A 25,242-nucleotide genomic window follows, 5' to 3' on the forward strand; every position below is an offset into this window, starting at 1 on the left:
CATCCCTGCCTTTATCGGGAATGGAACCTCGAATGCACAGATACTATGCGAATGCTGTAAACATTACACTGTTGACATTAACGTTGCTTCCTCCTATTTCCTATTTCGATGATTTCTATGTGTAAGCTAGGCTAAGCAAAGGGCGGAGGCCCCCAAACTCACTGAGTTTCACGTACTCTTGAAATAACAACATATAACAAATGTACTGTGAGACAATACATTACATTCCTAACTACATTAGGCATAGCCCCTCACTGACACACTTCAAGGGAAACCTTGTTGTGTGAATGGGTAACAGAATATACACCCCTGGGATCATGTGTCCCAGAACCATACAGCCAGGAGGTGGGAGAGCCTGTCCAGTTTGATAGCTGCGAGACCTGTTGCGGGAATTGAATGATGTTGAATTGTCACGTTAACATGCCCTCTTTAGATCACTAAGTGTCCCTATCACCCTCCACAACCCCAGTCTTCAACAGCTTCCAGCAAATCTGCCTGGAATTGCTTCATTGGCTATGATTGACAGAGGCTCAGTTACTTCATCAATGGTGCAGGGAAAGCCAACACACTGTAGCTATGCTTCTAATTGCCCTTGGAAATATAGGTAGTAGGCTATCTGTGAACTTCCATAGCCATAATATGTAAATAAACAGACCTTCAGATCACAATATACAGTGAGAAATCACCATGTAGTCAGGAAACAGTTAAGTACAGCAAGAACATACAGAACACTGATACTTAGTCACTCCAAAAGCCTATCTTGGAAGCTAGAAGACTTGTATAAGTTTAAAGCTTTCTATTGCTTACCAGTAGGCTACCTACAGGAGAGATGAAAAACAAGCACAGATGGGGAACATGCATGCAACGATACCATACCGGCCTATGTGTCAGCCTTAGGCTTTGGAATACTGGCCAAGGCTATTGGCGCCTCCATGGTGCCTTATTTAGGAGAGTCTCGAGGTGAATACCAGCTCTGTAAACAGCACAATAGCAGATTCAGTGAGGGTTATGCTACTCAACACCAGGGGTTGTGATCACAACATGATTACACTCACAGCACTCCTCAGGATGTACAACATCAACATCTGTGCAGTAACTGAGATCTGTCTTAAAGCTCCTGAGAGCACACCAGCACTACCAGACTACAACCCATACCACACATTTTAGCCACAGAACATGGACTGACAGACATGGATGGGCTGTATCCATATTCATCAGGGATACGTACATCTCCAGGTTAGTGGGGCAACATGATACCTCTGTGATCATCCATGTGCAGCTAACATCAGCCACAACTGCAATGTAAACTGTGGCCTGTTACGGATCACTCTCCATGACCCAGGACCACCACTCTACCTACCTGGAGACAGTGGAGAACATGACAGTCCTAACGCACACCCTGGCATTGGTCGATGTCAACTACCATACCATTAACTGGGAGACTTACTCCGGTACTCACTTCCAGGCCCAGCGCTTCCTGGACTTTATCACCTCATATGCCCTGTATCAGGTGGTAACCTCCCTAACATGGGGTGGAAACTACTAGAAATGGTCATCACCAACATGGGCAACAGGTGCACCACAGCGGAGGTTTACTGGTCACTGGTTAGATCTGGCCATGAATTATTCACTGTTTCCACACCCAAGCATCTCCCCCACCCACGGATACCTCAGTGTATACCTTTCCTAAAGCTAAATTTACACTGCTAATAACAGGGGTGGGGGGTTTCACAGCCCCCACGCTAAGGGGAAACACTGCTCAAGATACAGACAGATTTACAAATGCAGTATATAAGCACCTACATGGATGTATGGATCATGCCATCACTGGTAAACCAAGACTCACTCTTCCTAGACAAGGACACCGGTCTGGTAGAGCTCTGCAATAAACAGGCTATACTACAGAAGTAGGGCAGTGTTCCAGACAAGCAGCAAATCCTACGAAGGGCAGACATCTGTGACCACTATTAGTATGATACGTAAGTCCCTCATGACATCTTCCAAGGCTACCATCAGCAGGAGAATGCACAAGGAATCGAAAGATAACCACAAAGCCTTCTTTGGCAATGTCAAGGATCTACGTGGTGACACACAGATTTGCACTGTGCTGGTGAAATATAGCACAAAATATGCTGACCCTACTGATATCGCCAACATCCTTGCAGATACATTCAGTGCATACTTCACCCCCTAAAGAGCCCACAACACTACCCAAAAGGTACAGTATCCCACACATCAGAGACACACAGGTAGAAATGGCCCTCTCTAACAGCAGTACACAGCGTCACTGGAGGCAGATGTTGTCACAGACTGCATCTTGCAAACCGTACAAGACAACCTGCCCCCCACCTAATTAAGCTTTCCTACCTCAGCCTCTTCACAGGCTACATGCCCATACAATGGAGTGTGGAAACGGTTATTTCACTCCACCAAGGTGGAGTCACAACTGACCATGGTAACTACCACCCCATAAGCCTGACTAGCCTGGTCTGCAATGGTATGGTTCGCATCCTCATGGCACTCATTAACAAAGACATTGGTAACCTCCGAACACATGACCCAACCCAGGTCAACTTGGATGAGTGCATTTCATGCCTATTGAACCTGTTTGATGTCTTATTTACGGTCACCAAGACGTTAGATGACGGGGGAGGTGGTTCACACATACTACCTGGACCTCACCAAGGCTTTTGACACCATGCCCCACTCAGGTATTATTGATAAACACACCAGCCTGCACATACACCCATACATCACAGGTTGAGTTGCCAACGGGCTTACACACAGAACCCACATGGTACGACTAGCGGTCTCCAGGTCCAACTCTTGACCAGTCATGACTGTTGTCCCACAGGACTCGGGCCTGGGAGCCCTACTGTTTGGCATATACGTCTCAAAGGTACAGGCAAACACAGGTGGACTATGGCACACCATGTTTGGCAATGACTGCAAACTGAGAGCCATGATTGATAGTCCAGCTGACACAGACATCCCTCAATGGGCCTCACAGAGAATGTCACAGGGTGTTAACGTCACAGCCTCCAGCCAAGTGCCACTAACTGCATGGTCATTCCATTGTGGAATTGGCACCCACATATTAACACAAAAGTGGCAGCCACTTTAATACGGACGAGGTAATGGGGTATCTGGGGATTAAGGTAGATAGTGATCTCCGCTTTGACAATCATATCTCCACAGTGGTTAGGACATCCTTCTATGTAGGCCATCTGATTACTAAAGGATTCCCATGTAGACATACCGGGGTTATAGTGCCCCTTTACTCATCACTCATCAGTCCCATCATAGGGTATAATAACCCATGTGGGATGTACCTCAGAAGACACTTCCAACAGCTGGGAGGTCCATGAATGTACCTCGCCAAGGGGAATACTGGCCTTCAACATATGGCCTATGCAGCCAGACTGAATAAACACCTGCTTTACTCAGTGGCATCTCGTTTACCCAGAGATGATCTCTGCTGGCCAACACAGCCATGTCGAACTCAGGCTTGATGGATATGCTCCACCTATGGGAATCAATGTCTCAGTGCTGAACCTTGCCACAACAATAACTGGAAGATGCTGGAGGGACAGCTTCCTGTCACAGACACTCCCCATACTTTGAAATAACATCCCTAACTGCATTATAGAGAGCCCCTCACTAACACTCTGCAAGAGAAACATTGAAGAGTGGATGGGGAACAGTAGATGCACCCCAGGGATCCCGCCATTGGCTCTGCTCCACAGAGGGACAGTTAATGAATCAATGGGGTGGCAAAAGCTGACACATTTTGGCTGGGCTTATGAATGGCCTCTGGCAGTTGGCCAAGTACCTACCTATGAATCTATACATACAGTATCTGCATATGATGATTAATTTACTGTTCAGGTGTTGACTTACCTTGTGCCAATGGCAGTTGTGTGTGCAATAGTTGAGGGCTGCCTATGTTGGATGCACACAGTAGACTGCCTATACATGACAATTTACAGGTAGTCTTGTGTGTGTGCCATCCATTTTTACTGTGTGTGCAGGTGGGGAAAGGTGTCAGTCCCTAGGTGCCTACACTGTCGGTCTGTGTGCTATACGTTCCGTCTTTGCCAAGGCATGGGCATACTGGGCACGCCTCTGTCTGCCTACTGGGGCTGGCTCAGGGTGTTTGTGGTCTGAGTACCTCTGTGCCTGTGGGGCCCTTGGCAGTGGTGGTGGGCTGTGAGGGCCTTCACCATTCTGTCCCTGCTGTAGCTGTTTCCGCAGGACCATATTGTGTAGCATGGTACACACTATAAAGATGTGGGCACATGTGCCTGGAGAGTACTGCAAGGCTCCACCAGATATGTCCAAGCAGTGGAACCGTGATTTCAGCATCCCAAACACACGCTCTATGATGATTCTGGTTTGTGCGTGTGTCTCATTATAGCATTCCTGCATGGGTGTGTGTGCATTTCTGATGGGAGCCATCATCCACGGTTCCAGTGCATAGCCAGCATCCCCCAACAGGTGGCCATTTGGGATGTCCCCCCTGGCAAATAACCGATACAGTTGTGAAGCATGCCATATGTGGGAGTCGTGATAGCTTCTAGGGCTGCCAGCACACACATCCATGATAATGCCCTGGACATTGCACACAACCTGGCAGTTGATGAAGTGGTAACCCTTGCGGTTTTTGTAGTGCTTACCCTGCTCACCAGGTGGTGACTTGATGTGTATGTGCGTGCAGTCTATTGCACCCAGTACCTCCGGGTATTCTGCCACACTGTGGAAGAGATGCATATTGCTGGCCAACTCCTCCTCTGTTCAGGGAAAGTATATGTGGTCATTAGCATGTGGTAACATGGCATCCAGGAACTGGTGTAGTACCCTTGATGTTGATGCCTGTGAGATCCCCATGATATCCCCAGTTGGTCTTTGAATGGTACCTGTAGCTAGTATTCTCAGGCTTACATATACCTTCGTATCCACTGGGATGGGTTCCCCTCTGTTTGTTCCGGCTCTGAGGCGTGGCCGGCACAGCTCCACAAGTTGCTGTAGGATGTCCGTGTCCACCCTGTAACACTGTACTATCTCCAGATTATGTAGCCCCTGGTAGGATGTCCTTCAAGGATGCATCTGCAGTCCTTACAAATGGGTTGTCCTGTCGTCAGGCAGCCCTTCGGTCGGCCGGATTCCAAAGTCTGGGTCTGGCCTCGGCTGGTGTCGCACTTCACCCGACGTCATAGCTGCAGTTATTCGGGTATAAAGGCATCAGCCGACGCCATTTTCCTCAGTCTTTCTTGCCGTGGCTCAAGCAGAAGCTGTTCGCAAGTGCCGGTCGGTCAGATCCAGAGATTACTACTACCGAATACTACTTCAAGACTTCTAAAGCTAAGTACCCCGTTGGGGACTCTTTCTTGCCTCAGCCGATGTCAGAGAAAGTGAATAACTGTTTATCTTGTGGGAAACAAATACCTCATAAAGATTTCCACTCCTACTGTATACATTGCTTAGGCCCAGACCACGACGTAGCAGCTTGTCTAGCCTGCACTCCTTTTAACCGACGGACGCTTTGACGTCGGTCCGAGTTTGCTGAACAAATTTTCGGCTCTGATTTTGCCTACATTATGCCGTCGGATCCTCCGACAACGCAAATTTCCAAAAAACGAAAAGAAAAGGACCAACACTCGCGGTCCACGGTCTCGGCCGAAACCGCGATTAAGCAAACCGCGAGTGTCTCGGTTTCGGCCGAAACCGAGCAAGCGGTTCTTTCTCCAGCCGAAACCATGCCTTCTACCGAGGCCTCCTCTAACCTGGTAGAATCTGCTTCTGAAATCCAGCCTTCTGTTGCGGTTTCTCAGGAATTTTCAGACACAATTCCCCTGGATATTTCAACCCCTGCACGTGGAGCTGCTAGGCCTCCTGCAGCCATGTCTATTAAGGCCTTTGCCAGGGCTAAAGCAGCCAAAGCTTCAAAATCTGTGCCTGCCAAACCCCCCTCACACAGGCCCAGCACTAGCTCTCATATGCTATCTTTGGCTGAGGATTTAATTTCTTTAATTCGTGGATCCCAGCCTCATCCCGACAGGTCCTCTCTCCCTCCTCCAGAAAAGAGACCTAGAGCAGAGCCCCCTGAACCAGTATCCACTGATGGTTCCTCCGATGAATCAGAACATACAGACCTTCCTGAGGCTTCTTATTCTCCTTACGAAGACTCTGATGCTGAAGAGTCCATTCCTTCAGCCTCTCCACCTGAGGAATTTTCCTTTGGGGAAACCTTGCATGCTATGAGGGAACAATTTCAGTGGCAGGGCCAAGATTTCTCAGACTCCAGAAAAAGGCTTAGAACCTTTCTACATTTGCCACAACATAGGCCTTTAGCTATACCTCCAGTTCTTTCTGTTGTAGATTATGCATTTAATGATGCTTGCACTGCTCCTGATTCATTACCTCCGGCTCCTGCTAAGCCCGATAGGTTCTACAGGGTCCCGGACACTCATCACCATTTATACAAGGCTCCTTTTGCAGATCCAGAGACCATCGCCCAGGGCCCTAAAGCTGTAGCTGCTACTTCTACTAAAACCCCTCCCCTCTGAAAGGGAATCCAGGTCCTTAGAGAGATGGGGTAAAAAAGTTTACACTTCTGCTACCTTGTCAGCTAGGGCTTTGAACTGCCAATTTCATATGATTCAATATCAGGAGTTTATGCTTGACCAGTTAACTAAAAAGCTTTCCTCTGAAGAATCTTTAGATAAAAAATATGTTCAGGAAATGGTACATAACATACAGCAGGTTAGCAACCATTCTTTAAAATGTGGCTATGATGCACTGGAGGCTTCCTTTAGATCAGCCATGACTGGCACAGTTATCAGGAGACATGCATGGTTGAAAGAACAGGCATTACCAGACCATGTCAAATCAAAGCTTTTGGATGCACCCATGGACAAGGTCAATTTATTTGGTTCCCCTGCTCAGCAGGTGCTAAAAAAGATGGAAGAGAAGGCGAAATCTGTACAAACGGTGAAAGATTTCTTACAGGTTCAACCTCCAAGGTTTAGCAGGAACTGGCCCTCCAGGAATTGGTCCTTTCCGGACTCCTCTAAGGCTCAGAGAGGCAGGAATAGCCGTTCAAGAGGCAGAAACCAATCCAGGGGTGCCTACAGGGGACGCCAATGGCAAGGTAACAACCAGCGAGGCACAGACGCAGCCACCACCACTACAACAACTCAATCACAGTGACTTGACAGTGGCACCGCCTACCAGGGAACAACTAGAAGCACCCTTAGGCGGAAAACTAACCTTATTCTCAAAAAACTGGCATTGCATCACAAGGGAAAAATGGATTTTGCAAACTATAGACCAAGGTTACAGGTTCCATTTCCATACTCTACCAGGGAAGAGAGGAATGCCAAACCTACCACCTACTCAAAGGACAGAAGCTCTAAAACAAATATCTCAGCTATTAAGAATGAGAGCTGTGGAAAGGATACCATCTATGGAGCAAGGAAAGGGATTTTACTCCAGACTCTTCCTGGTACCAAGAAAAGAAAACAAATGGAGACCCATTCTAGACCTGTCCTCTTTAAACACATTCCTTATTGTTCCAAAATTCAAAATGCTGACCCTACAGCAGCTTCTTCCCATGCTGGGCAAGGAGTCTTGGCTGGTAACTCTAGATCTCAAGGAGGCATACCTGCACGTCCCCATAAGACCAATTTGCAGAAGATACCTCAGATTTCTTGCAGGATCAGAGCATTATCAATTTTCAGCATTGCCCTTTGGCTTATCTACTGCGCCCAGAGTGTTCACGAAATGCCTGGCATCAGTAATTGCTCATTGCAGACTTCAGGGAATCCAAATTTATCCCTACCTGACGACTGCCTGATACAAGCGGACAACAAAAGCAAGCTAGCAGAAGACTTACAAAGAGTCATTTTCCTGCTGCAAGCCTTGGGATATACAGTCAATATAAAAAAGTCAAGGCTGATTCCATCCCAAAGAATAACCTTTCTGGGTGCAGAGCTGGACACATCAAAACAAATGGCATTCCTAACTGCAGAAAAGAAAGAGCAACTACCTCTCTACTTCTTGGCATTAACAAAGCAGAACCACCTAACTGCAAGAAAAGTACTGCAAGCTCTAGGCTTCATGGCATCCTGCATAATTCTGGTCCCTCATGCCAGACTGCATATGAGAAAGCTACAGTGGTACCTAAGGAATTTGTGGTCCCAACACAAGCACAGCCTAGAAACCAAAATCCCAATAATCCCATGCCTGAAACAAGAGTTCCTATGGTGGGCTCAGGCCTGTCAATCAAACACAGGATTGCCCTTCTGCAACAGCCAGCCAAGCCAAACCATCACGACAGATGCCTCAGACCTGGGTTGGGGAGCACACATGCAGGGCAAGTGCATACAAGGCTTATGGACTCAAGACCAGCTGCGCCTACACATAAATCTAAAGGAAATGCTGGCAGTAAAATTGGCAATCCAGTCATTCAGACCATTTCTCCAAGAAGGTCAGTTGATGATAAGGACAGACAACACCACAGTTATGTGGTACATCAACAAACAGGGGGGCACCCATTCATATCCTCTATGCCGGCTGGCACTGGACCTATGGGATGTGGCCCTGAGCTACAACATTCAGTTACAAGCAATTTTTGTACCGAAAAGAAAACATTCTAGCAGACATATTAAGCAGAACAACCACAGATGCCCACGAATGGATGCTTCATCCGGACATCTTCAAAGCCATCACAAGGGAATGGGGATTACCACAAATAGACTTGTTTGCATCCCCATTCAATCACCAGCTAAAGAAATTCTGCACAAGGACGTACCACCCACTTGCTTGGAAGGTGGACTCCTATCTTTCAGTTGGAAAACCTGACAGCATACGCATTTCCACCACTTCCTTTGATGCACAAGGTGCTTCTGAAGATCAAAGAGGACCGTCCAAGGATCATTCTGATAGCTCCAGACTGGCCAAGACAACATTGGTACCCATTGCTGAGGAGCATGTCTCGGGAACAAATATGGACACTACCCCTGATCCCATTACTGTTAACACAGAACAACTACAACATCCTGCATCCAAACCTGAAAACTCTACAGCTAACTGCCTGGAACATTACATAACAGCAATTAACCCAAACTTATCCCAAATGGTTAAAGACATAATCCTGGAGGCGCGCAGACCTTCAACAAGAAAGAATTATGCAGCAAAATGGAAAAGATATCTCATTTGGAGTACTGCAAAGGGAGAAGATGTGACTCTGGTAAACATGGCCAACATCCTGGAGTACTTGGCAGAGCTCTTCCACACAGGCCTGTCCTAATTTTCCATCAAGATACATGCATCAGCTATTTCAGCACAATATAGCTTGGATCCTCCTGTCTTCTCTCATCCCCTGCTCAGACAGTTTCTGAGAGGAATTAAAAATGTAAAACCTCCCAGGAAACCACCATTGCCAGCATGGGACTTGAACTTTGTGCTAGAAAAATTGACACTTCCTCCTTTCGAACCAGCAGCAACAGCAGAATTACAATACTTATCCTGGAAGACTGCTTTCCTGCTGGCAATAACTTCAGCAAGAAGGGTCTCTGAACTACAGGCATTAATGGCAGTACAACCCTTCCTGATCTTCCATCAAGATAGAGTGTCCATGAGAACAAATCCTACATTTATGCCTAAGGTGGTATCCAGAGTGTCATTAAATCAGGCTATCCACCTACCTACATTCTTCCCAAACCCACAGAACAGGGGAGAAAGACTTTTGCATACCTTGGATGTACACAGGCAGTTACGCTACTACCTGGACAGGACTAAGTCCAGTAGAAAAACTGACCAGCTTCTGGTAGCATATGCCACAGGAAAGGAGGGAAAACCAATTTCAAAACAGACAATCTCCAAATGGATAGGAAATTGCATTAGATTTTGTTACTCCTACCATGGAAAGAAAACTCCAGAGAACATCAGGCCTTACTCCACAAGGGCTACAGCCACTACCACAGCTTTCTTACGAGGAGTGGCTACCAAGGACATTATAGAGGCTGCTACTTGGACCTCCGAGCATACATTTGCCAAGCATTACAATTTACCTTTATACTCTAGATCCCGTGCAGGTTTTGCCACTGCTGTTTTGCAAGGGATCCTAGCTACACCATAATCACTACTCTTTCCTCCTCCCCTTGTTTAGCTATGGTATTCTACCCATTTGTAAGGACTGCAGATGCATCCTTGAAGGACATAGTACAGTTTTGTACCTACCATAAATGTAGATGTCCGATAGGAATGCATCTGCAGTCAGGATTACCCACCCACCTTCCCCTCTGCGGTACTCCTAGGGTATTTGCCAGCCTTCAGCTAGCTTGGGGGGATCTATTATGGTGTATTTGTTTGTATATATGTACATACATGCTTATATTTTGTGTTTGCTCTCTACTATTTGGAATCATTGGCATTTATCCAAATTTAGCCTTCCAAGAGGGCACCTGGCATCTGGGGCAAGAAACACTGAGGAAAATGGCGTCGGCTGATGCCTTTATACCCGAATAACTGCAGCTATGACGTCGGGTGAAGTGCGACACCAGCCGAGGCCAGACCCAGACTTTGGAATCCGGCCGTCCGAAGGGCTGCCTGACGACAGGACAACCCATTTGTAAGGACTGCAGATGCATTCCTATCGGACATCTACATTTATGGTAGGTACAAAACTGTACTTTACCCTGGGTCTGAACACTCTCCTCCTCCTCTAGTGCCTGAGGTGTTTGTGTGCATCTTCCTCCACGCCACCTTCAGTCTCCAACACATGCTGGTGGATAAAAGCTATGGCAGCCCCTAACATGTACATAATAAAAGTTCCCTGTCTGTATACACCACTGGTGCAGAGTGTATGGGAATAAACAAATGTGTGTGAGGTGTTTTCACACTTTATAGTATTGTGCTATGGATGCTGATGTCAGTGGGTGTGCATGAGCTATTCCAGCTGCAGCGTGTCTTAATTATGGGCTTTGCAATGAGTACTGCAAGTATGGGGCCTTTACTGTGGAGATCTACTTGCCTGCCTTGATTAATCTGTTGTCCTTTAATTCACTTTTAGACTTGGATTCCCTCCCATTATCAGGCATGCATCCACCTGCCATCTTTCTTGTTTTGTACTTTCCCTACCCAGTCATGGCGAAATGTGCCTTGTAGCTGATATACTGTATATCGCCTTTGTTCTGCTTTGACACTTTGCTGTTTTCTTTGCAGTACAGCCCCTCCCCTTCCCTGTTCTGCAGGTAGCTGCTTGCAGCCTTGTTAGCTGTTGTCAATGGCCCACTGTAGCCTCCTAGGTGTTAATTAGTCATTTGTACTCCAATTTCACTGCTGCAGCATTTCCTTATTTCTTTCCGATATCTTTCCTATTTCAGCTGCAGTGCGCACCACACATACACATTTACCGGGTTTATGCGCGTTTTCATCTCCGTTCACATGCATACTCGGTTACCTTGTGTACTCTCAGCTAAGCACAGCTATGGCCAATTCGACACACCCCTATCCTGCAGCTTTGCCTAGCTAGGGGCAAACCAGTTTAACAATGCTCCAATGTGCTTACAGCAATGGCAACACACCCCTCTCTTGATGTCATCTTTATCTTAAGGGCACACCTCAGTGTTATAACGCTACGCTGTGAGGTGCATACTTACACCAGTGGGGAATCTGCGATTCACTATTACACATCTCATTAGCATGGCATTGCCTACTAACTCCTAGCTACTGTGCATAACACTGTCACTGCCCCTTAGCAACCCTTGCGCCATAAGTATGGTGTAGCATGCCTGCCATTGACTATTATGGGGAAATCGTGATATGTGTTTCATTGCAGTTTTATTCCATATTTTTATGCATTCTTTGAGATCCCCTTTGCATACCGCTGCCCTGCGCTTCCACGTCGCAATAGTGCGACTATATATATTAAATGTTAATTTTATATTTTGTACATTTTTTTATGCCAATGGCTATATATTTAGCCATTGGCATATATTAACAATATAATATATGTGTTTGGTCTGTTGTCATGGCTCCGATTTTATGTTTGCAAAAATGTAAACCGTTTTCTACTCTTTACATTTCTGCATGCTTACACTACGCCTGCACCAATTCCTGAATCACTACATACCTTCAATTGCATGCTACACTGCTGCACATGGGGTAATTAGCATATAAGGCTTGGGAATTGTGCGGGCGTAGCGTACGCAGGTAGTGCACGTGGAAACAGCTCGTACCTGAATCGCTCAGCGGCCATATTTGGTGTTAGAACGCCGTCGCTACGCCTGCACCTGGCGCAAGCCTCATGAATCCTGAGGTGAGACTAACTGGTGTGTAAAGTTATATACAAAAGAAAAGCTAATGTGTAAAAAAACAAAATGGGAAGTAAAAGGGAATGAGAAAGTCTAGGGGTAGGGTGAGCATATGAGCAATTCAGAGGATTAATACAGTTTCATTATTGTTAGCTCATCTAACGTTAAAACCACAAATCTCGGACTAGCCGAAAAACCAATGAAACTGCCAAAGCAAGAACAGTAGGCAGAGCTGCTGCAATTTGATTCCACAAAGCAAATACTAGTTTAGCGCTTTCTTTCACTTTTATTATAAAATATGAACTTTGAAGTTCACGTTTTATAATAAAAGTGAAAGAAAGCGCTAAACTAGTATTTGCTTTGTGGAATCAAATTGCAGCAGCTCTGCCTACTGTTCTTGCTTTGGCAGTCTCATCTAACGTTACATATACTAACCAGCCCTTGAAGCATTTGCTGTGCATTTCATTTACATGCTACAAGTTACGTTTTATCCAAATGTTTGTATACTTGACCTGCAGTAATATGTTTGAGTTGAGTAGGCAGACATCCAGGATGACAAGAGTGTATATCTGTTATGCACTTTACCCCAGTGCTTCTACATTGCTTCAGACAGTACTGCAATATATGCGTCATTTGTATGTCACAGCATAAAAATCACTGAGGCTGTCTTGACTGCTGCCGTATAGCTAAACCATTTATTTCCATCAGAGAAAAGCACTCATGGTAATTTATACATGCCATACTGTTGCAGAGTAAATTAGTTCTTCTGACATATTCAGGTCACTGTCCTGAAATAAATGTGTTCTGCATGACGAGGATGAAATATCTAATGTCTTTACACTGGTGAAGCTGGGTGGCTGTTAAACTGTTCATAACATACTAAAGTTAATGTGTCTTTACACTGGTGAAGCTGGGTGGCTGTTAAACTGTTCATAACCTACTAAAGTCAATGTGTCTTTACACTGGTGAAGCTGGGTGGCTGTTAAACTGTTCATAACCTCCTAAAGTCAATGCTGGTGAAAATAATGACATTCTATGCTAAGACGTCTGTTTCTTTATGGTGGGGTGGGGTTGATATCAAGGTGTGGCACCAGTTGTCTGCTGCACAGAATGAAACCAGACTTGTTTTTAAGTGTACATGTGCTAAGAAAATGTCAGTAGGTTCATATATAGTTACTGCTTTAAGGTTCTCCAAAGTGTCTTTTTTCACTTACTTACATCTTAAGTTTATCCTTATTAATGAACAGAAGTAAAATTATAATGGAAAAAAATGTAGAACTTCACATTATTTAAAGGCATACAAAACATCACTTTAGATGCAATTTATTAGTATTAAAGTCACTGTTTTCAGCATACAGTGCAGGTTGTAGACCATTTGGAGCTGTAGAGTGAGCTCTACCTGATTACGCTCTCATTTCAGGTCTATGTAGCCTGTACCTGTACTCTACTTTAGCTGGAGATCTTTTTCTTGAAGTATTTTTCTCACAAAGTCTTGCAAAACAAACAAGTAGAAGAGCAGGAAATTCCAAGTGTCATCAACAAACCGGGAGAGAATGTATGAACAAATCCATCCATCCACAACCCCTTTTTCCCATTTTTGCACATGGGGTTTGAGTGTCACTTCAACAGTGATTGTCATCTAGAGCCATGATTTAAATTCTATTTAAACAAACCAGTAAGACTGAATAGAAGCAGAAACACTACTATTGCTATTAGTTGGTCCCAAAACATTGACAAGTACACCACTCTTCTCTCCCTTACTCTGAAGAATGTCCCTGTCTTTGCTCATATTTTTGTCCTGTCTCTCCCAAAATTTGGAATTTTCTAGTAGAGGAATGTATACAGCTAGTCAGTAATGACAGAAGTTAGTTCCATACTTCCTTTTCTTCAGAAAATGCAACATTTGTTGTTTTATATGTGAATTAAATTAATATTTAAAAGTGTCCTTTATAAACTTTCTAAGTGAATTAGTTTGATATTTAAAATTGTCCCTGATGTTGGGCCTTTTGTCTCTCATTGTTTTCAGCTTTGTTCCTGATTCTTGTGAAAAGAAGTTGAGACCTCTGTTGTCAAGTTTTACAGTGGGTTGCTGCTGTGATGATAAGTAAGCAACAGAGGAGGTGTTAGCTGTACAGAAAGCACAACATAAGAGTCCCCATTTCTTGTTCACAACTAGCATTGTTTCTAGTATGCCCATCTAAAAGGTTTTAAAATTGTCCTACATAAACTGTCCTGCTTTGTGCAGATCTCTCATCCCTCCTGTGCTGCATAGTGGCAGCTGTAGTTTTCACACACTACGGTATACGTATCATTATTTGCACACACAATAGAAGACGAGAGAACACAACAAGCTTTCTGACTTTTATTCCCATAACAAATGTTCTGCCTATTATGTGATGTGACCAAAGGAATGACGTGCCATATGGAAACATACTTAAGACAAGCTGACCAGGTTGCGTGGGGCAGTTTTGTTTTCATGAGAGAAAAGGTGTGGCCCTGAAGTTTCAAACCTCAGAGGTTGCTGAAATCCTCTTAACAAACTGACATCCTCACATCATAGAGCCATAAATATACTAAAATGTTCATTTTCATTTTTTTGTTGGAGTTTGTTCTTAAACAATTGCATAGGCATTGCTGTCTGATTACTGTTTATTACTATGTAGAAAACCTTGGCCTTGTAATAGGGCCACAGTTTGCACAGAGTACAAATATTGTCTAATGGAACACATGGTTAAACTTCTCAGCTTCTGAAAAATAAAGTAGAGTTAGGCTAAAAATATTTGAATCTTAAATAACCGATGCGAATGGCTTTCATCCAGCTATTAACTTTCATTCTTGTTGATTCAGACTATTGTTTTCTAGCATTTTTTGTCTTTCTTTACTTCCAAATAAATCAAATGGCATAACAATCTTTATGAACTCTGCATAACTTTTCTTTTCTGAGATTTAATATTGATCGGTTTCTTTTGACCCTGTGCTTTCAGACGGAACAGGAAACAACACCAAGGCACAAACAGGAGGTAACAGATTATTTTATCTGTGGTTGTTTCCATATGATTCCACTATGTTTGGTGAAACATGCCATCTGTCTTGGAATGTCAGTTTAAAGTGTATGTGTGACATTTTCATGTTTTCATTTTAAAAAGCCTGATGGTCATAATATATGTTTTGGAACAAAGTGCAAGTATCTTGATTAACAAACAAGCCACATATAGATAATTATTTATGAACCATCTCAAATGAAGATCTGCATCACTGTTCTGCTCACCCTCCACTTACATAATTCTTATATAGGAGGTGCCTGCCAGTATGGACTGTGTTAGCTGTAACATCTGACACGGGAATACATTTAAAAAGCTTATTAGCTGAAACACCTAATGGCATTACACCAGACTTAAAACACTGAAACTTCAAAAGCCAAAAAACTTGGAAAATGTTCTGTGCAAAGGACTATACCTCCTGCAACCCCATCTGTGTGCTGGACCCCCACACCCCCTGGTAATTATATACACCATTTCCAAGAGTGCATTATAGTGGGAAAACGCAAATTCTCTGGCTCTCCAGTACTTGGCATTTTCTGTTTGGCATAATGCTGTTCAGCATTTCAGCATTTCCAATTTATAAATGTCTCCCATGACATGTTGGCTTCAGTTAGCCCACATACTGGGTTTGCAGGTGTTTTTATATTTGATGCTGCTTACCTTTTGTACTGTATTATGGATGAATTATCTGTTCATCTCTTACATCTCACAACCTGTTATAGTCATTATTATATTGCTTTTGTTCTTTGTGGCACTTCTTGCTATAATTACATATTATTATTTTATTTTACCTTTTTATATCTTTTGTACACTTACCTCACTGGGGTAGTGGTGGAAATTGGTCCATTTCAAATCAGTCTGCCTTAGCAGACAAACATAAATAAAATGATAAACATGAGAAGATCCCGAGCTTTGAGTGAGGTAAACCTAAGTATACTTGTTACTTTTAATTAATTAGATGTGTCAAGCTAAATTTATTGACATTTCTGTTAGTTATTACAGATCTGTTGACTTATAGATTAGATTTTTGGTTTACATATGCTGGATTGCAATTTAGATTTGGATATCTTGTAGACTACTACACTATTTAGAGAACTATATTTTAATTTATAGTTAAGTGTACAGCATTTGGGAATATTTCTTATTTCTTTATTTTAGGTCCTTTTTTACTTCTTTGGCCTTTTAAATATCATTGAACTGTTACTTTAGGTTTTATTTCTTCTAACGTCTGAGATGACTATGCAAAGAAAAAAACAGCTTTATTTTATTTATTTTATTATTTTTTTTTTGTAGAGTAGAAGTGTGTATGTATGTTTGCACATATGTGTCTGTGTGAACTTCAGGATGTCAAAAATAAACATTGTTGACTCAAAACTGCAAATTCTGTCCATATTTTAATTGCTTTCTTCTCTTCTCCAAATTGGTGTGACCACAGAAGTGATTATGTATAGGTAAAGAGATGTAGGGTGAAGTCGCAAACAACAACTCAGTCAAAATTCATGGAAAGGGATGCTGAAAACAGCTGTTAAAGTTAGTTGGGGTTTTGTGATGTTTTAATGTTCACTCGTATCTATTTCACATTTACTTATTTCAGTTACATTTTATGGTGTGTTACTAAAATTTTGTTTTCATTTTGTCTGAAAGTATCAAAGACTACTTTGATTAAAATTTATTTTTTGATTTGATTACTTTTTTGAATCATATTTCAGTGTAAGCTGACAAAAATGCCTCTACTGCAGATTTTTTTTTCATTTCTCGAAAGTGTAAAGACATATGGAAAATTTAACTTGAGCCATTTCATCATTTACTTAAAAAAGATGGCATGATGTCAAATGCAATTTTCCGATAGAAGTCCTTGTTGGTGTGATTTCTAGGTGTGCAGTATCAAAGATTCACTTGTTTTGGGAGATTTGTGCCTTCTTTGAGTTGTTGCTATCATGGAGTTTTTATATATAAGTTTGGGTGGTACAGAGAATTTTTTTTTCTTTCTTCTGTATTTTGTGCATTTTTTTTTGTCCCTTCAGCTTGTCAGCTTTTAGGAAGATGGTGTTTTATAGTGGAACTCATTTGTAGTAACACATTCTGAATGCTAAATCTCATAACTGCTGTTACAGTGAGGGGACTGGATAGTGTCTGAAGTCATGGTGGAAGGTGCATATCTTCTCATACTTACTGTAAGAGAGAGAATGGAATGGCTTCCTTAGAAGTGGAGAATGCAGAGCTTCACTGAGTTATTGAAACAGGACTAAATAACTTCTTAGAACATATACGATGAAGACATTCACATGATTATAGTAATCACAGGAAATGTATTGCTGCCAGCACAGCTTGGAATTTTGGTTACTGACATTCCACCTGTCCACAGCCATATAGATGTGGTTGCTCAAGGCAAGAACCTTGAGAGTGACTGTCTTCTTCCACAGAGTGACTGTTGTTCTGAGATGCCAACTAACACGTTTCAGTCAAACACAGATCTTTGAGGATGTGTATCGTAAGAATAAATCATAACATTTGAGTTTACTCACCATCATTCTATCTGGCTGTTATTGCACAGGATTAAGGTTCTGAGGCTTTGAGCTGATAATGAGCTGCTTCCTGTAGCCATGACAACAGGGTTTGATTCATTCCACCTTCATTTCCCTACTGTGTGACTGAGAAAGTCACTTGACCAGACAGTGCTCCCGAGTCACCCCTGAATAAGGCCAGTTGGGTCCAGTGGGTATACCTAGTTAACCAATATAGGAAATATAATAATTCATATCCCCCCCAAAAGTTGAAAAATCAAGGTGAATGTCATGTGAGGAACCAATTCTGGCCTCACGCAAAGAATGTAATGAGTCAGGTGGACATGAGGTTCCCTTCAGCTCCTTTCACTGTTTTGAGACCCAGACTTCTCCTATTGTACCAGAAGATCTCTGATCAGTATTAGCAAAAAACTATGGGCACTCATAAAATCGTCTAAGGCCAGCTTCGAGAGAAAAATTGCACAGGACACTAAGGATAATCACAAGGCTTTCTTTAGTTATGTTAGGAACCTGGGTGGGAATTCCCAGATATGCTCAGAATTAGTCCAAAATGACAAAAAGTACACCGAACCCACAGACATTTCCAACATCCTAGCTGACAGATTCAGTGCAAACTTCTCCCCCCCCCCACCAAAAGGGCAAATATCTATCCCAACAGAGTGCTGCCCCCCTGACATCTCAGATGCTCAGGTAAGAGCCGCCCTCTCCAAAGCAAAAAACACAGCATCAATGGGACCAGACGGTGTCCCGGGCTGCGTCCTACATGAACTCCAAGAAGAGCTAAACCCAAACATAAAACTACTGTTCAGTCTCAGCCTTACTACAGGATATGTACCCAAAGAGTGGCGTACAGCAACAGTGGTCCCTCTCCACAAAGGTGATGCCTCAACGGATCCTGGAAACTATCGCCCCATAAGCCTGACTAGCTTGGTCTGCAAAGCTATGGAAAGGATCATCATGGACCTCATAAATAAAGATATTGGGGACCTACAGACACTGGATCCTACCCAGTTTGGCTTTGTTAAGGGCAGATCCTGCCTCTTAAACCTGGTCGATTTCTTTGAAACAGTCACCAAGGCCATTGACGAGGGGAGGGTGGTCCACACAGCCTACCTGGACCTCGCAAAAGCCTTCAATACAATACCCCACTCGGGCATTATAGATAAGCTCACCAGCTTAAATATAAACCCCTATGTCACTAGATGGGTTGCAAACTGGCTCAAGGACAGAACCCACATGGTTAGAATTGCTGGAGCCATGTCAGACTCCAAACCAGTTACAAGTGGCATCCCACAAGGCTCAGTCCTGGGACCTCTCTTGTTCGGTATATATTTCTCGGCGGTACAGGCCAACACGTAAGGACTGTGGCTGACCAAGTTCGCAGATGACTGCAAACTGGGTGCCATAATCGACTCTCCAGCCGACACAAGCATCCTCCAAAAGGGCCTCATAGAAACAGGCAACTGGTGCCAGAGCCATGGCCTCAAGCTAAACGCCAAAAAGTGTATAGTCATCCCCTTTGGCAAAAACAAAGTGCCCACAAATTACCACATAGGTGGTAATCCATTAAGTACAGAAGAAGTCATTAGGGACCTGGGGACCCAAGTTGATAGCAATCTCTCATTTGACAACCACGTGGCCAAAATGGTTAGAAAAACATTTTATATAGCCCACCTAATCATGAAGGGATTCACATCTAGATCAGAGGAGGTCATCGTGCCTCTTTACTCATCCCTCATCAGGCCCATAATTGAGTACAATGCCCCTTTTGGGATGTACCTTACCAGACACCTGCAGCAACTGGAAAGACCCCAAAAGTACCTCACCAAGAGGATCAAAGGGCTCAAACAGATGCCATATGCTGCCCGGTTAAAGAAACTCCAGCTCTACTCAGTGGCATCCCGCCTGCTCAGAGGCGATCTGTGCCTGACGTATAAAGCCATGTCCAACCCGGAATTAATGGACATGCTGCACCTCAGAAAATCCAAATCCCATCGAGCTACGCACTCGAGAGACTTGAACCTCAGCACTGAAATATATAGGACATGCTGGAGGGACAGATTCATAACCCAGAGGCTCCCTTCACTCTGGAATAAAATCCCAGTCCAGGTTAGGCAGAGTCCCACATTGACTCTCTTCAAGAGGAATCTTGAGTGGATGGGAGATCGTAGGTTTACCCCGGCTATCACTTCTGTGTCATTGTTAGACAGAGGCACAGTATACTAACCTCAAAAAAGGGCATAGCAAAATTAATTTAAAATGGGTGGCGAAAGCCAAACACACTTTGGCTAGGCTTATAAATGCCCTAGGGCAGATAGCCTAGTATGAACCTATGAACCTATAAGATGTTTCTGCTGTGCAGTAGCTACTTTCTCTCCGAATGTTTTTTTTGTTTATTGAAGTTGAGAGTCACCATAGTTTTACTGACATAATCATTTCCTTATGTTTGATGGATGGTGACCAGATCAGTTAATAAATGCAGCTGTGGCAGGCATAGAGCTCTGCAGTGTTTTCATTCTTCTTTCCAGGCCCTAAGCATAGTGTTGAAATGTATGAACATTGCAGAATAGTTAAACAAGCTACATAACTGAAAAGGCAAACACATTAAAATCTTCATGAATAAAAAATATCTATGGCCAGCTGAAAAAAATAAGTGTATGTGGAAGTACCTGCTAAGATGTAGCATGTCATCAAATAACTAATTAGATTAAATAAAATAAATCTGTCAAGAGGAAGCCTTCATCCCATTCAGAGCCCATTACTGCTTGTGTGTCTTCTTTTCTTATGTTTAAGGCTGGCTCCTGTTTTTTTTTTCACTAATTTTCAAAAAAACAGGGATATGAAGTCAATTTCTTCTTTGCCATTTGAGAGTGTACTGACATTGGTGCCTATTAAATATAAGCTAAAACAGATAACCTCATCAGTGCCAACAGTGGTGTAGATGTTTGACATTTCACAATTTATTGTGGAAGTAAAAGTGGGTGCTGAGCCTGAAGTTTCAGTTCTGGAGATTCTTTTGTGCGTGGCATGGACTATGGTAAGCTGGCAAAGAAAGCACTACTGGCTGCATTAGAAAAACACATTGGAGCCGACATCTATCCCTTTCGGAATCTGATGTAGGTCATACATTATACTGGAACAATCCACGGCCATGTCAATACCAACAAAGGTATTAGGTAATAGAAAGACCTAAATGTTCTACTATAGCTTCAGCTGGGGAAGAAGAGTTTTCCTTTTCAAGTTCTCCTTTATTTATGTATGTATGTATGCATTTATTTATTGTGGGAAAGAGGAGTTTACCTTTTCATGTCACCATTTCTCTCCCCAATGTATACTTACTGACTTCTTTTTCACGGTTCTGTGGCCCATTATCACATGACATTTTTAATGAAACCATGAATACTGTAGGGGAGATTTATAACTAGAGAGTGACAGATCTTCTTTCTCTACAAAGATGGTTCCTACATGCATTTAATGTGCCATGGTTTGTGAAGTGAATTCCACCTTTATTTAAAATTGTTCAGGACTTATAGAAGCAAATTTCACTTCATCCTGAATCCCAGACTTCCTTGCTCACAGGCCTGATAATTTACTGCAGTACTCTAATAAAGAAAATTGTCATCTTTATTTAAATAAGAAACATCTTTATTCAATTATCACTTATGACATAGGGAATTAAATGTTTATATAAATGAAAACAAACCATACTGACATATTTTCTGTTGCAAATATTATACATCACATATAATCTTCTGTACAGTCATTGTCATTTGACCATTACATAGCTCATTCAATTCCTGCCTTCCCTTAAACCTCATTCTTCCTTCAAAACATTATTCTCAAAATTCCCATTTTTTTTGTATATAATTGATTCCTACTCTTTTCTGAAGATCCCATGCCCAGTTATTTGATTTCCATTTTCTAGTAATTGCTTTTTGGGCAGTTATCAGAATAAAACTCGTCAAGGCCTCAGTATGTCTAGGCAATTCTGATTCTGTATCACAACTCAAATAAAAAGCATTTCCTTAGTTAAACCAATTTGTTCACCCAGTATTTCTGACAGAGTAGTCTGTAGGGAATTTTTAATGGCTGCCAACTCATTGCACTTCCAAAATATATGGTCCCAATTACCTCTTTCTTCCCCGTCACACCTGCAGCATTTGTAATCTACCTGAGGAAAAATTCTTTGAAGTCTGTTTGGGGTATAAAATACCTATACAAACACTTCCAAGCAAAAATGTAAATATTCTGGACTTTGTCACACATTTGGGAGCCATACATATATCCTCCTATTTTACTTCATGAATTGCTTATCCAATCTCTCTTCCAATCCCTTTTTAACCTTCTCTGATTGATTCTTATAGTTATCATGCAATATTTTATATGCCCTACTAATTATCCCTTTTTTATCAGCAGCCTCTGTCCTAGATTCTACTAAGAACTCTACCAGCGTTGTTCCTTCACATAGGATCATGCTATTCCTTTCTCTTTACTTATACTCTGATATCAATCCTTGATAGGGAAGACAATCTCTAGCCTGGAGTCCAGATGCATACTTGGGCTCTTCCCATTCTATTACCTTTCTATTTCATAATTATTTGCTCCCAATGCCATGGATCCTTTGCCAGTTTTCAACAGTAAATTCCACCTTTCTCTTGCCTATTCTCTGTACCCTTAATTGCAGTAATTTCTATTTACAGAATTGCCATTCTCCATTCCCGTGTTGGCTTAGTTCTTAAAATACTTTCTGCTACTTTATGACTATATTGTGCAATGTTATTATTTTTATTCTCCTTAATGATCTGGATCCAAAATCCCAGTCTGTCCTTATTCCTTCAACTTCCCCCATATTTCATCATCATCCCTTTCTACTTTGAATGATAGTTTTCTGCTTGTGTTATGTATAGGAGCCTTAACTGAGTAGCTCTGAAATACCCCTTCAAATCAGCTAATCCTAAACCACCTTTTTCTATTGGAAGAATCAGCTTATCTAATTTTTCTCTTGCCCTTTTCACCTCACAGATAAAATCCTTCAGTTGTTAATTGTTGTCCACAACTTTTCTTCTGGTTGATAAAATATGCCTGACCTGTGTATAAAAAAAGATAACTGTTATCTTTATATCAGTTTGATCTGATCCTGCCAGTTTAACTATTCATTATTCTTCTGGCCTTTACAGTACATCCACTCTTCCTCAGGGAACCATTCATTTTAATTGAGAGATGAGATTGTTGGAAAGGTAGTCTAAGAAGATTTGTATTTCTTTTTTTTTCAATAATTTTTATTTATTCTTTTCATCAATGCAGAATAGTAAACAAAATACAAGAAGAAGGAACACATATTCACAATAAACAGTTGTTACACACTGAAGGTAATATAAAAAGAGATAAAACAAACAAACAATATTTACACTATGTACATAGATGCTTTCAATATTCGGAAGAAAAGGTGTTACAATTCGGTAAGAGTTGTTGTGAGTAGAAGTCTAAATTAGAGAAGGGAAAGAAGAAAAATAAAAACTTTTGTGAGTCATGGATATGAATTAATATGGGACCTCTTATTCGTAGTTACACAAAGCAAAAGACAGCTGGTTCACCCAGGCTAACACTGTGCTGAAAAGCAAATAAACTGTCTGTGCAATCCAGTAATAAAAGTTCTGTAAAAATCCAGAATTTAATGAAAAGAATGAAATAAAACAAAATAAGAACAAAAATAATAAAAATTAAGTCCCTTGTCCAACAATAAGCACTTTCGAATAGTTCTTCTTCAGATTGTCATCTTATTCATAGTTAAGTCTGGTTATTTCTGATGAGTTAAGCAAGAATAATATTAAAGACTTGTTCCCATAATTTCCTAAGCTTATTGTTTTTATTCCTTTTGTCGATTAAAATTTTATGGGCTAATAGATGTTTAGTCGCCATTATTCTAAAATTCTCCCAAGAAATGTAATTGAGTTAAGCCAATTGGTTGCTATATAAAGTTTCATTAAAAGGAAAATGTTGATCAGCATAACTGCTTGTGTTTTAGAAATATTGTCTGGTAAGATATGTAAAATAGTAAATTCCCAGGTGAGAGTAGATGTCTGATTGCCCAATTTTTGCAGTTGAAGTTTAAGGGAGTTCCAAAGTTTAAATACACACTTACAGCTCCAGAATAAAGGTAGTATATCAGCCATTTGGTCTTTACAGTGTGGACAGAATGGGGATTTCTTAGGGTTAAATTTATGTAAAATAGTGGGTGTGAAATATGCGTTATTATAAATCATAAGTTGGGTAAATGCTAGTTTTTTAAGGAGTATAGATTTAATTGTTAGGTTAATTGCTTGTATATCTTTATGGAATTTGATGTCTTTTATTAATTTATATGTATTAGTGGTATATTTCTTAGTTGAGACGATGGTTTTCCAGAGTAAATTACAAGTTATTATATCATTGTTAGTTATAGTGTAGTTTTGGAGATAACTAGTACATAGTTCTTTAATTTGCCTTAAAATTACTAGATAAGATTTGGGGGAGGTTCAATTGGTTCCTCATTTCTTGTATTGAACACTTTCAATATGGGTATATGTCTTGGATGGTTGTATTAATTAATCGAGGAAAGGATTCAGGTTTAGGGTCTGATTGTTTATTTTAAGGTTGGAATTGTGCAAAGTTTGTAATATCATCATAGTTTGTGCAAGATTTAAATATTTAAAGAGTTTTTGTGTTAGTGATATGGAGTGTTTAAAGGGTTCTATTATATTGTATGATTTTATTAAATGTGTATTTATGAATGGTAAGGCTTTGGGGTTGATATCCAGGCTTTTGATGTGTCTTTGGTATATTGTTAGCCACAGCAGGGGCCAATCTTTATTCTTTGGGTTATATTCAGCTATTCGCAATACCCTGTTAGAATTTATAATTCTATATTTATTTTATATTATAAATATATTATATTTTATATTATATTTATTTATATTTTTATAACATTTATACTCGCAAACAGACTGAAAAACCTGCTAGATAAAATTATCTCCCCTGAACAATCTGGTTTTACAACATTCAGACAAACGAGTGATAATACACTAACTCTCAATACACTAATCTCTTATGCTAATTATATTAATTCAAACATATATGCATTAGTTATCTATGCTCATAAAGCCTTTGATAGAGTAAATATAGAATTTCTACTCTAAACGTTACCTTTTTTTAATACACCCCAAAAGTTTATCCAAATTCTACAAATATTATATAATAACCTCTATACATCTCTGTATATTAACAAAACTTGGTCAAAGAGAATATCAATTAAAAATGGAATCCGCTAAGGATGCCCTCTGTCTCCTATACTTTTTAATTTATACCTAAAACCACTCTTCC

At 41.5% G+C, this 25,242-nt stretch overlaps 1 protein-coding gene across 1 annotated transcript in view; it reads left to right on the plus strand.

Annotated features, from left to right (window-relative positions):
* Window positions 1–25,242, plus strand: part of EPB41L1 (erythrocyte membrane protein band 4.1 like 1) — a gene marked incomplete in the record, with an annotated part of 2,183,009 nt that overhangs the window by 1,714,791 nt on the left and 442,976 nt on the right. The window contains 1 exon segment of the mRNA XM_044090111.1: window positions 15,302–15,337. Within this exon segment, the coding sequence (XP_043946046.1) occupies window positions 15,302–15,337 (36 nt within the window).

Source organism: Protopterus annectens, chromosome 12.part0, assembly GCF_019279795.1.
Source record: "Protopterus annectens isolate FY-2018-M chromosome 12.part0, PAN1.0, whole genome shotgun sequence".
Taxonomy (NCBI): domain Eukaryota; kingdom Metazoa; phylum Chordata; order Ceratodontiformes; family Protopteridae; genus Protopterus; species Protopterus annectens.